This window comes from Malus sylvestris, chromosome 16 (genome assembly GCF_916048215.2).
Source record: "Malus sylvestris chromosome 16, drMalSylv7.2, whole genome shotgun sequence".
NCBI lineage: Eukaryota > Viridiplantae > Streptophyta > Magnoliopsida > Rosales > Rosaceae > Malus > Malus sylvestris.
Window position 1 is genome coordinate 31,025,310 of NC_062275.1, and position 13,828 is coordinate 31,039,137.

General features: G+C 38.3%; 1 protein-coding gene across 2 annotated transcripts; it reads left to right on the top strand.

Moving 5' to 3' along the window:
- Window positions 1-7,685: 7,685 nt before the first annotated feature.
- LOC126609371 (uncharacterized) lies at window positions 7,686-10,759 on the top strand. Of its 2 annotated transcripts, none has more exons than XM_050277301.1 (5): window positions 7,686-7,851; window positions 8,860-8,944; window positions 9,828-9,941; window positions 10,255-10,356; window positions 10,518-10,759. In XM_050277301.1, the coding sequence occupies exons 1-5, from the start codon at window positions 7,754-7,756 to the stop codon at window positions 10,620-10,622; spliced, it is 504 nt and encodes a 167-aa protein (XP_050133258.1). In that variant the 5' UTR covers window positions 7,686-7,753; the 3' UTR covers window positions 10,623-10,759. The 2 variants fall into 2 exon arrangements, with proteins under 2 accessions (XP_050133258.1, XP_050133259.1); XM_050277302.1 differs by having other exon boundaries at window positions 10,578-10,759.
- Window positions 10,760-13,828: the final 3,069 nt, after the last annotated feature.

Consider the following 13,828-nt stretch of genomic DNA (forward strand, 5'->3'; position numbering starts at 1 on the left):
GCAAGTCCCCAACTGAGAAGCTTCCCTCACTTGGGAACTTAGGGGAGCACTGTTTGTACCATACTTGACCAATCTCGAAATTACTGAGCACCAGTCAACGTTATACCGTCAGGGACCCAGAAGAGTTTCCCTCCAACCAGGAGGCCAATCACAATATGACACGTGTCAACATTAGAAGCCAATCACAACACAACACGTGTCAATGTCAAAGCAAAGCTAGAAACTCTCTTCTATAAAAGGAGATCATTCTCCCACAATATTTCCTAATGTCATTTGTACTAAATCATTCACTAGTACTCACTAAAGGAGAGCTTGAACCTATGTACTTGTGTAAACCCTTCACAATTAATGAGAACTCCTCTACTCCGTGGACGTAGCTAATTTGGGTGAACCACGTACATCTTGTATTTACTTCCTTATCCCTATCCATTTACATACTTATCCACACTAGTGACCGAAGCAATCTAGCGAAGGTCACAAACTTAACACTTTCTGTTGTACCAAAGTCCTCACTTATTATTATGTTGTCATATGTATTTGACTTATTATTATGTTTTCATATGTATTTAAGACTTAGAGGAATGCTAGCTACCTTTCCTACTTACCTATTCCTATTTGCCTTTCCCACTCAATGAATGCCAAGTGGACTTATCTTACACTCAAGTCCATGTATTAATTGTGTTTAAAACTTCTTTCTTTTCTTTCCACTAATGCCCCTAATAAAATCTCATATATCAACCAAATCATTAAGTTAGTGTTAGTGTAGGAGAATCCAGTTAGGATTCTATTGGGCTAGGTCTTGTAAATCTCTGTGAACTTTGGATTAGTTGTATTTCAAGTTAGGTGACTAGTATATACTTGTAATATTGTGATATCAAGGAAATTATAATTCTACGTGGTATCACTCGTTTTAGGTTACCCATTCCTAGTAAAAACCCTAGCCAAATCTTTATCTTCCTCTATTGTTGTCTTCCCTCCTAGCAATTTACCCTTCCTTGTCGTGCCTTTTCCACACTTTTTCCCATGGCCTCTCGCCCTTCCTCTTCCTCTAACACAACTGTACCATCTCTTTCCAATCCCAACGTAGCTCACTTTTTCAAACGTATAGATTATAACTGCTTGCTATGGCTTAGTCAGATGAAACTGTTTCTTTTAGGTCACGATTTATTTGGCTATGTGGATGGCTCAATCCTGGCCCCCGCCACTACTATCTCTACCACTGGCGAGGAACCTATTGCACCAAATCCCATGTTTGCCCAGTGGTTTCAGATTGATCAATTGATTGTCAGTTATTTGACGTTCACTCTTTTCGAGCCTATTTTGTCACTTACTAACTCCTCTCATACTATTTGGAAGTGCTTCCATGACCATTTTACTTAATAGTCTCTGACCAATGCTACCAACTTTCGGTTTCAACTTCTTGTTCTTACAAAAGGCTCATGTTCTATCTCTGACTACCTTCAAGACGTTAAGTTTTGATAAGCCGAGTTCAGAGAATCCTACAAACCCTACAGATCAATCCACGTCAGCACCACTAATTCAAACAAAACCGTCCCACTGTAATTTGCAACAGAAGAGATTGGTTCCATCTCAAATACCATCCGTGTTATCGTAGCAACACAGTTCATCATCCACATAACTCTTTCAAACACTATTGTATCTGATTCAAATATTTGTATTTATCTTTCAAGTGTAACAACTTTATCATTTGTAATTCTATATAAATAAATGAATGAACACTCACTCGATATTGAGTTGAGATTATACAACTCATCAACCTGCAATACCTTAGTTTTCAAATCTCCTTTAATGACCAAAAAGCTTTATTTATTTATTTTTCCCTCTCTCTCATGGCGTCTAGTTTAAGTTCCTCAAACCCCATTGTTATCTCCTCTCTTCCCAATGCTTCCAACTTTCTGACTATAAAGTTGGACCAAACCAACTATCCACTGTGGCATGCCCAGATGTTGCCCTTGCTTCAAAGCAGGAATTTACCAAAGACAACCATTGTTCACTAACCTTATATCCCAATTCCTATCGTTTCATGACCTTCAAATGGGGAAGATGCTTTTACAAGGCCGGAGTAGAAATGGTTTTTATCCATTTTCAAGTTCTTCTATGGTCAACAATGGAGTCTCTACTTTTGTTGGTGTTAGAGTGTCGGATGCCATTTGGCATTCTAGGCTAGGTGACCCTGCATTTTCTGTTTTACGTAGTCTAGTTTCTCAAAATAAATTACCATTAACTGGTAAAGCAACCTACGACTTTTGTTCATCATGTCCCTTCGGAAAAAGTCATAAGTTGCCATTTAATTTGTCTTCTTCAATGTCATCTTTTCCTTTGGAATTAATACATTCGGATGTATGAATTTCTCCTTCTTATTTAATTAATGGTTACAAGTATTATGTTGTTTTTGTGGAAGATTTCTCTTGATATGCATGGCTCTATAAGTTAAAATCTGACGTTTTCCAAACCTTTGTTAATTTTAAAAAGCTGGCAGAAAACATTTTCAACACCAAAATTAAATTTTTCCAATTCGATGGTGGATGAGATTTTGTCAATTCATCTTTTAAAAAAAAATTCACTCCACATGGAATTCATCACCAAATAAGTTGTCCAAATCATCCCGAGCAAAATGGTCTTGCGGAACGAAAGCATCGTCATCTTGTTGAAACTGGTTTAACCCTACTTGTTCATGCGTCTCTTCCTCAAACTTTCTGGGATGATGCTTTTCAAACTACCAACTATCTCGTTAATCATCTTCCCACAAAAATCTTGAATGGCATCTCTCCTTTCCAAAAATTGTTTTCTAAATGACCACAATATGATTTTCTCAAAGTATTTGGATGTTCCTATTTTCCCTATTTATGTCCATATACTAATACTAAACTTAAGTTTTGATCAAAACAATGCATTTTGTTGGGTTATTCATTAAATTATCAAGGTTATAAATGTTATGATCCTTCCACTGGCAAATCCTTCATGTCTCGTCATGTTGTTTTTAATGAAAAGAGTTTTCCATATAAAGAACTTGCTACTCTACCATTGTCAAATCCTAGTGCATCGGACCATGTCTTGAACATTGATTCCTTCCATTTTACACAACCACAACCTAACCTACGATCTCCTAATTCTATTCAACCACAACCTGTAGCCATCATACCCACTCAACTGCAACCTACTCCCTCTCCCACTCCTACCATACCTCTACCTACCCCACACTCCCATCCTATCATACCTCAATCTACTCCAGACTCTCATTCTCAACCACACACTACCCCCACTCCCGTGAATATTGAACCTACCAACATCACTTCTCATAATGCTCCATCCACTCATCGCATGCTCACGTATGGTCAACTAGGCATTTGAAAACCTAATACTCAATATGCTTGCATCACTAATGTTACTAATTTTTTGGTTGAGCCAACTTGTTTCTCACAAGAAAATAAGTCTCCACAATGGCGACAACCAATGGCAAAAGAATTCAACGCTTTACAACGCATTAGCACTTGGACTTTGGTTCCCTATAAGCCTTCCATGAATGTGTTACCTAATAAATGGGTGTATCGCATCACAAAGAAATCTGATGGTTCAATCGAGCATTTTAAAGCGAGACTATTTGCCAATGGCTTTCATCAGCAAGAGGGAATCGATTTTTAGGAAACCTTCAGTCCTGTAGTCACTCATACTACAATTCGTTTAATTTTCTCTATTACTCTTCATTTTCAGTGGCATATCCGACAGTTAGATGTACAAAATGCCTTCCTTCGTATGACGTTGAATGAGGAATTTTGTATGAGACAGCTTGCAGGGTTCATTGATCCTCAGTTTCCCTCTCATGTGTGTCGACTTCAAAGATCCCTCTATGGTTTGAAACAAGCACCTTGTGCTTTGTTTCAATGCTTTTCTCAAAAACTCGAAGACTTGGTCTTCATTGCTTCACAAGCTAACTCCTCGCTTTTCACCTATTTTGATGGTTCAACAATCATTTATCTTCTCATTTATGTGGATGACATCTTAATCACAGGGAACAACAGTGCTCAATTGTCTCGCTTTATCATGCAGCTTGGTACTCAATTTGCAATGAAAGATCTTGGGCCATTACATTACTTCTTGGGCATGGAGGTTTCACGGACGCCTTCTGCTATGTATCTCACTCAATCAAAGTATATTTTGGAGCTTCTACAGAAAACTAATATGACTGATGCCAAGCCAATCTCAACGCTAGTTTCAAGTGGTCAACGTTTAAGTTTATACAAAGATGAACCTCTCCCAGATGGGACTTCCTTTCGCAGTGTTGTGGGAGCCCTTCAATATCTTTTATTTACACATCCTGATATTGCTTACGCTGTCAACCAAGTGTGCCAGTTCATGCACTCCCCAACTATTGCACACTGAGTTGCAGTTAAACACATCTTAAGGTATTTAAAAGGCACCCATGATCATGGCTTAATTTACAAGCCTAGTCCCCTTAATCTCATTGCCTTTGTTGATGCTGACTAGGCTGGGGATCCTGATGACCGTCGATCCACTGGAGGTCAGTGCATATTTCTAGGAGATAATTTAATTTTCTGGAGTTCGAAAAAGCAACGTGGTGTGTCAAGGTCTAACACAAAGACGGAGTATCACCAACTTGCATACACTTATGCTCATCAATCATGGTTTCGCAATATATTCCGTGACTTACATCTACCATTACAGCCACCTCGTCTCTGGTGTGACAATATCAGTGCAATTGATGTCGCTTCCAATCTAGTTTATCAAGCTCGCATGCGTCATGTTGAAGTGGATTATCACTACATAAGGGAAAAGGTCATTCGCAAGGAAATAGAAGTTGGTTATGTGGCTACAACAGACAAAATTGCAATTTTTTTTAACAAAGGGTTTGTCCTCTGTACGCTTCAATTATCTTATCTCCAAACTTCTAGTTCGTCAATGCCCTGTCAGCTTGTGGGGTCGTGATAAGCGAAAAAATTTTAGTTGTGACGGAAACACATATATTACACCACGTGTTTTTATGTAAGTGGTGGAAATTTTTAATTTTTAAGTTGTTAACCTTTTGACACACATAACCCACCATTTCTACGAAGACACGTGATGTACCACAGTCACACTGAAAAATCTCTCGTGATAAGCCAAGTTCAGAGAATCCTACAAACCCTATAGATCAGTCCACGTCAGCACAACCAATTCAAACAAAACCTTCCCGCTGCAATCTGCAACAGAAGAGATTGGTTCCATCTCAAATACCCTCAGTGTTATCGTAACAACATAGTCCATCATCCACACAACTCTTTCAAACACTTTTGTATCTGATTCAAATATTTGTATTTATCCAAAGGAGAAAATGTCTTTTATTTATTTATTTGTGGTATATGTATTGTAAAAAAAAATGACATCTCCAAAAAATTTGTAGTCCTCTCCTAGAGCCTAAAATCAAAAGGGAAAAAAATAAATAAAAGGAGAGTAAAAAAAAAAGGAAATGAAATTTGTATAAAAAAAATAATTAAAATAATTAGATTTGTCAAATTTGGTAGATAATTTAATGATTTGGTTGACATATGAGATTTAATTAGGGGTATTAGTGGAAAGAGAAGAAAACAGTTTTAAACACAATTAATACGGAAAGGGATCTTCTCCTGATCCCTTCCACCTAATCCTTCTCATCAAACAATCTGAACCCTTGAAATTTGATCAAACGGTTAAAAACAAGGGCATACTTTAAAAGTTATAATAACTTTAATCGTTAGATCAAATTTCAAGGGTCCGGATTGTTTGATGAGAATGATTAGGCGAAAGGGATCCGCCAATTAATATATATATTTGAGTGTATGATAAGTTCACATGTCATGGATTTGAGTGTAGAGTAAGTCCACATGGTATCTATTGAGTAGGAAAGGCAAGTAGGAGAAAGCAAGTGGAAAAGGTAGTTAGCATTCATCTAAGACGTAATGTAACATCCCACATCGTCAAGGAAAGTGATCCTTAAATGTATATTCTCATTCCTACCTAGCACGAGGCCTTTTGGGAGCTCACTGACCTTGGGTTCCGTATGAACTCCGAAGTTGAGCGAGAAGGAGGCCAGAGCACTTCCAGGATGGGTGACCCACTGGGAAGTTGCTCGTGAGTTCCCAAAAACAAAACCGTGAGGGAATGGTAAGCCCAAAGCGGACAATATCGTGCTACGATGGTGAAATGGGCCCGGTAGTGGTCCGTCCCGGGCTGGGATGTGACAAATGGTATAAGAGCCTAACCCTAGCCATGGTGTGCTGATGAGGACGTCGGGCCCCTAAGGGAGGTGGATTGTAACATCCCACATCGCCCAGGAGAGTGATCCTTAAATGTATATTCTCATCCTTACCTAACACGAGGCTTTTTGGGAGCTCATTAGCTTCGGGTTCCGTAGGAACTCCGAAGTTAAGCGAGAAGGAGGCCAGAGCATTCCCAGGATGGGTGACCCACTGGGAAGTTGCTTGTGAGTTCCCAAAAACAAAACCGTGAGGGAATGTTAAGCCCAAAGCGGACAATATCGTGCTACGGTGGTGGAATGGGCCAGGGAAGTGGTCCGTCCCAGGCCGGGATGTGACACTTAAAGTCTCTCTCTGAATAGATTTATATTTCTTACCATTAATAAAAATCTTTTGTATAATTGAGTTTTATTTATAATAATTCTATTTGGGTGTGGTTTTGATACAATTAAAAATTAATTATGCACTTCTCCCAAGTGTATTTTAAAAAAAAAAATTAGAAAGTTTGAAATGCACAATGATTTTTTAGAGTGTCAATAACACCACCTTTTTAGTTAGAGAAAATTGTAGCAATGGTCCATTATCTAAAAATCTATGATAATTGGTTTCTTAACGCATCAAAATGTGCAACAAGGATCTTTTTCGTCAACTCAATTAAAACTTCAGTAAAAATGAGTCACGTAACACGCACATGAAGTCAGAATCAAGGGGCAAATATGAGAAACTAAATGAAAAAATTGTAGAAATGGTCCCCAACTTTAACCCAATTAGAGAAATAGTCCCTCAACTTTTACTCAATTAGAGCAATAATCTCAACTTGAACCCAAATGTAGCAATGATTCTTCCAACGTGACTCATTTTGATAGAAATTCAGGTGGATAAAAATGATCATAGCTGCACGTTTTGAGGAGTTAAGAAACCAATGGTCATTGATTTTTAGTTAAGAGACAGTTGCTCTAATTGAGTTAAAATTGAAGGATCATTGTTACAATTTTTTCTTTTATTTACGTTCAAACATGTTGGGATATGTATATTCTAGTCGCATATGTGAAAACCAATATAAGGAGGGTTTCTGATAGGTTGTGTGGCCAGCCCACAGAAAAAGTATTTCCTTCTCCGCCCCTATCTCCCAAGTAACTTTCAAACGTTCTGTATAATTTCAATTTTTGTAAATCAGTAGAAAATTAAAAGAATATATAAATTTTAAGTGTAAAATTAATAAAAAATATTTTAAAATTTTGAGTTTAAACGATAAAGATAAAATAAACGGTAAAATAAATAGTGACTTATAAAAATATGGGTTTCCGTTAAAATAAACAGTACTGATAATTTTTCGTTAAACCTTTTATAATTTAAACTCGAAACACAATGTATTGGAAAAATTAGAAGGATGAAGTTGAGGGTAAAACTGAAATGTGGTCTGAAAAATAAAATCGTGCATATAAAATGGTAGACCGAACCGAAATGGTTAGAGAAGAACAGAACACGTACGAAAGGGGAAGATGTCGTCCACATCTCTGCTACCTATCAATGGAGGCCTCCTCTTCACTCAAAGCTCATCCTTTCCCAATCACCATCGTCGCTCTGCGCCTCTCTACAAGTAAGTCCAATCCTTTCTCTTGCTTACCTTTCCTATCTCGGTCCAATTCTCAGTCTTTCTTCACTTCTGCCCACTGATTTCGCGGAAAACAAGTTTTAAACTCTCACACCCACTTTTGTATTACTCCAACAACTGGAATTACCTGCTCGTTTCTTTAGCTTTGTGCAATTTATGTTTGGTTACTGAGAAAATGAAAAATAAAATATAAAAAATGTCTTCGAGGGGGTCGATTTATGTTTCATTTGTGATGTTTTAGCAGTTATTTTGTTAAGAAATATTGGCTGATATTTCAACAGTGTGGTGCTTAATACAAATAAATATCCCAAGAGTTACGTGACAGAAAAATTTAATTGATGAAAATATGATGAATTGGCCATAATACACATATGATATGCCCCATTATCCTTTTCTGGTACAAGGGTAAGTTTCTAATTTAGACTGCCCCGTTAACCTTTTTGTGGTAGGCTGAAATTATTTTGGTTTACTGATTGTATATGTTTTTGTACATCAGAATCATAGTTGCGCATGGGAGATGCAATAATCTGATTTCTTGAGTGATTTTCTGAGTTTCGTAAAGTTGAAGATTGTAATTTACGGGCTTGAATGGTGCATTTGGGGAGTTATGAAAACTTTTGTTTGAGCAGTGTTAGTAATCAAAGAGTGTCGAAGGAAAATAATGATATTTCTGTGCATTATGCAATCTATCACTTAAATTCTGGCTCAACTTGACGTGGCTCAGAAAGAACGCCCTTATTCTGTAGCAATACAAGTGAACCCCATTGAGAGGGTGAACATGAACATAAATTGGACTGAGCACAACAATAACAATTTATTGTTTGAGGTCATTAAGATGGTCTTCTCCATGACTGTATGGTAATCTGTTCAATTGTAATTAGCGTAGTTATTGCTTTGTTGATGGATTCTTATATAATTTAGAACTTTGAATATCCAAGCTTCTAAGCTTGTTTCTTGCTTATAATTTTTTTCAAAATTTTATTTGTTTTGCAGTTGGGGTTGGAGAAGACACCAAGGTGGAAGTGTAGTTGCTTACAGAGCCAATGGCAGTGCTCTTCAATTGTTGGCCAATCCTAATGTATGAATCAACCCCAAGGATTCCACATGTATAACACCAATGTATTGGTTTGAATATGGTCAAAGATATTTTAGGTATGTAGTTGGTCTGAATGTCTAGACATTAGATACGGATGTTCGTAGTTCATTGTCTTCCTACTTAATAATGCATCATCAGTTTCTGGAACCTTCATATCAAGTATAACAGCTGAAACCACAGTCCTAAAAGTTTTAAAATTGATTGCATTTGGGTCGGGGTTTGAGACTTTTAAGTGCAGTTTGATCAATTGCTTAAATTTCCAGTCTTGTTTGAGTGTTCTACTTTCGTCTAACAATAATCTGTAGAAACTAAATTAAAGGAATCATCAACCAACTTGTATGTGCTTGCTTGCTATGCATCCTCATAAGTTAAGGAGGTTCCAGCAATGATGTTCACTCTTGTATACTTTAGTTGCCCGTTACCTCCCGAACATAGGCAATCAATTTCAGTTAGTGGCAAGCTGCATCTAGGGATGTTGAGTTCAAACAAGTTAGTCAGTCTATGACTTACTGGAAGAGCTTTCCTTGAATATCATCTAGGTTTGGTCTACAATTAAAAAAGACTTTTATTGTAAAATACTTCAATATATTCAGAATCTTAGAAAAATTGTTTCGTCAAATCCAATTCAATTAGAAGTCGACGAAGTTGCATCTTTCACTTTTCATTTTATGCACTGTTGCCAATCTTAGTACATGATCAAACTGAAGCTATATGGTGAAACTTATTTTTCCTGGTTCCATTTCTTCCTTCTCTTGGTAATTAACTTACAGTTGATAAAAAAGAGAATTCATGTGTTTTCTTTTTTTCTTTTATTTTATTTTATTTTTTCTGATTGAACCATGATTTGTATTTTCTTTTGGTACAGGTTTCTTCAAAGAAAGGAGCATCAAATATTGAAGTGATAATGGTTGATCCTTTGGAAGCCAAGCGGTTGGCTGCCAAGCAAATGGAAGAAATTAAAGCAAAAGAGAAATACAAGGTTAAGGAATTGCATGCTTTGTTAAGTAGCGAGTATGAAAATGACTTGTCCGACAAACTTGTGTATTAAAGTAATATCCAATTTCATGTACAATTCATATATTTCAGTATCCTCTAGCTAATATTGATTTCTTTTAAAACAAGAGTTGGTTCCTTGATGAGGCCCCTATCCTTATTTTCATTTCTTTTCTGTTACTAATGTATCAGAAAATGCAAGATAACTGGGGTCAGCTGATGTCATATTTCAAGCTTTCTTACGATTACATATCATACGTAGAAGTTATTCATTTCTAAAAATATTGTCGTGATTACAGAGAAAACGTCAAATTGAAGCAATTAATGGTGCATGGGCAATGATTGGTCTTACAGCAGGCTTGCTAATTGAAGCTCAAACTGGAAAAAGCATTCCGACCCAGGTTAACTTACTTTCCTAGCTTTTGAGTGCTCATGTAACATGGTGTTCAACTGTCTCACACCCACACACATGCCACACCAGTTCATTGGCCGATAATTTAACCTCTGCCACTTCACTGGATTCCTTCTATTGTGGGCTTTGATTGAAATCTTTTCTCTTCAGTTGGTTGACTACTGGAGTGTCATTGTTGACATTTTCGTGCCTGAAACCTTTTCCCTTCAGTTGGTTGGCTACTGGAGGGCTATTGTCAACATGTTCATGCAATAAAGATGATTTTGGTGCATGGTTGAAGAATTGCAGATTAATTCTTGTATTATTCTTTCAAATCCTATGAATTTGTTGTTTTAAATAATCGTTGCATCTGCTAACATATTGTGTATCATATATGTTGTACTTATAACTCAGCTTCTGTGCCGACCTGTTTGTAATTCACTATGGCATTTGATAGGGATTTTATCACCTGCAAAAATAGGGATAAAAACACTTGTTGATGCACAAAATCAGTGAGGACTTTGTTACAACAGAAAGTGTTGAAGTTTGTGACATTCGCTAGATTGCTCCGGTCACTAGTGTGGATAAGTATGTAAATGGATAGGGACAGAGAAGCAAACACAAGATGTACATGGTTCACCCAGATTGGCTATGTCCATGGAGTAGAGGAGTTCTCATTAATTGTGAAGGGTTTACATCAGTACATAAGTTCAAGCTCTCCTTTAGTGAGTACTAGTGAATGATTTAGTACAAATGACATTAGGAAATATTGTGAGAGAATGATCTCTATTTATAGAAGAGAGTTTCTAGTTTCACTCTGACATTGACACGTGTCGTGTTGTGATTAGCTTCTGATGTTGACACGTGTCGCGCTATGATTGGCTTCTGATGTCGACATATGTCGTGCTGTGATTGGCCTCCTGGTTGTAGGGAAACTCTTCTGGGTCCTTGACGGTATAACGTTGACTAGAGCTCAGTAGTTTCGGGATTGGTCAAGTATGATACAAACAGTGCTCCCCTATGTTCTAGAGTGAGGGAAGCTCCTCGGTTGGGGACTTGCAAAATCCAAGATATTGAGTAATCACGAAACTTCTAAGTACCGAAGTGTGGTATCATTTTCATTTGCCTTATCTGTCTCATACGTAGATGTGACATCTTCTCTCGAAGTACTTTTCCTTCATCCAGGGGTGGTATCTTTAACCGAAGAAGATGCACAAGGTAATGTATCAATTTCACTTGAAGCTTACTTGTAGTTTCGGGCTTGGTCAAGTGCGATACAAAACCCTATAGTAGGAGTCCCCCAAGTCGCCGAGCTAGGAGATTTGCCGAAAGAGGTATGTGGTATGTGGAAAGTTGATGCTGCAAGTGAAGATTGCAGACAAGCTTTATCCAAGGAAATCTGGCTCTCAAAGTTCGGAGAGCGATACCTCTTCGGTTTACGAACAAGCAATCCTGTTGAGGATCTGGCTCTCGAGATTCGGAGAGCGGTGCCTCTTCGATTTTTGAGAAAGCAATCCTGTTGGGAGTCTGGCTCTTGAGATTCGGAGAGCGGTGCCTCTTCGATTTTTGAGAAAGTAATCATGTTGGGAGTCTGGCTTTCGAGATTTGGAGAGTGGTGCCTCTTCGATTTTTTAGCAAGTAATAATGCTATTCCTTTACCCTTCTTGGTCATAACAATGTAGTGGGAGCTGCAAGCTTCACATGTTTTAACTTTGTCAGAGCGCTTTGAAAAAGTGGCATGTGGTATCTGGAAAGCTAATGTTGCGTGTGAAGATTGCAGACAACCTTTATCCAAGGAAATCTGGCTCTCGAAGTTCGGAGAGCGGTGCCTTTTCAGTTTTCGAACAAGCGATCCTGTTGGGGATCTGCCTCTTGAGATTTAGAGAACGGTGCTTCTTCGATTTTCGAGAAAGCAATCATGTTGGAAGTCTGAGGCCCCGTTTGGGATTGAGGTGATTTTAGAAAAAGCCACTGTGAAAAAAAGCTGAGGGTCATTTTTGTGTTTGGTAAACTGAAAAAAAAGGGCTTATTTTGGAAGCTGCTGTGAGAATAAGCTGAAAATCAAAGGAAAAGCTGAAGCTGCTATTTGCTGCTTTGAAAAAAAGCCAGTTTTTTCAAAGCACACGAAGCTACAGTGCTCCTTTAATGAAAAGACACACTATCATCCTGATTTTTTTTCCAAAAGCACTTTCACAAAAAAGTTTACCAAACACTCTACTGGCTTTATTTCACAGCCGCTTATTCTCACAGCACAGCCGCTTATTCTCACAGCAGCTTTTTTTCAAAGCACAGCAATACCAAACCAGCCCTGAGTCTTAAGATTCGGATAGTAGTGTTTCTTCGATTTTTTATAAAGTAATCTTGTTCGGAGTCTGGCTCTCGAGAGTCAGAGAGTGGTTCTTCTTCGATTTTTAAGCAAGCAATCTTGTTGGGAGTGTTTTCTCGAATGTGAGTAAAGGTTGGGCATTTTTGCCAGTGTGCCTTGCCACGGAGCACGGAGGTTGACACACATTGGGACTTTCTAGTTATCAAGCAGTGGTGTTGTTCCTTTACCCTTGTGGGTAATGGTAGGGTAGCTGGATCTTCAAAATTTATGTGTCTAAACTTTGTTAGAGATCTTTGGTAAATTTATCTGTGGTACCCGAGGAGTTGATGTTGCGTGTGAAAAGTGATGCCTCTTCGGAATCCGGAGAGTGATGCCTCTTCGGAATTCGGAGAGTGGTGCCTCTTCGGAATCCGGAGAGTGGTGCCTCTTCGATTTTTGAACCAACGGGGCTGTTGCCCTTTCTTTTATAAGGGCAACAATTGTGTGTAAGGAGTACATTCAGAGAGTTATTGCTTGTAAGAATTTTCCCCTTACTTCATAGATTTATTGCACCTCATTTCTCCTTCATCATTTCTGAGAATGTCTGGCCCATCCGACCGTCGTTTTTACTTGAACTTTGGTGAAGAGGTAGCCATGCCTTCTCAAGACAACATATGGCGCCCATCCTTATTATCCCCTACTGGTCATCTTACCGTTGGGGACTTTGTGATGAAGAATGATATGATCGCTGCGGTGGTGGCCAGGAACCTTCTCACTCCCAAAGATAAAAGACTACTTTCCAAACGGTCTGATGAGTTGGTTGTTAAGTATTCTTTGGCTCTTAGTGTTCAGTGTGCAGGTTCTGTGTCTAATATGGTCAACGCCTATTTGCTCAAATCCGCCAAGTTGAATCATTGGCGGCTGAAGTGATAAGTCTCAAACAGGAGATCAGAGGGCTCAAGCATGAGAATAAACAGTTGTACAGGTTCGCACATGACTATGCTACAAACATGAAGAGGAAGCTCGACCAGCTACGGGAATCTGATGGTCAGATTTTACTTGATCATCAGAGGTTTGTGGGTTTGTTCCAAAGGCATTTATTGTCTTCGTCTTCTGAGGCTGTACCGCGTAATGAAACTCCAAATGATCAACATTTAGTGCCTCATTCTTCTAGGGT

Excerpts from the sequence above, each read along its gene's own strand:
- LOC126609371 (XM_050277301.1), top strand. The coding sequence starts at position 7,754 with ATGTCGTCCACATCTCTGCTACCTATCAATGGAGGCCTCCTCTTCACT. Across the intron at positions 8,945-9,827 it reads AATTGTTGGCCAATCCTAAT|GTTTCTTCAAAGAAAGGAGC; the intron begins GTATGAATCAAC and ends CTTTTGGTACAG. Across the intron at positions 10,357-10,517 it reads GAAAAAGCATTCCGACCCAG|TTGGTTGACTACTGGAGTGT; the intron begins GTTAACTTACTT and ends TTTTCTCTTCAG.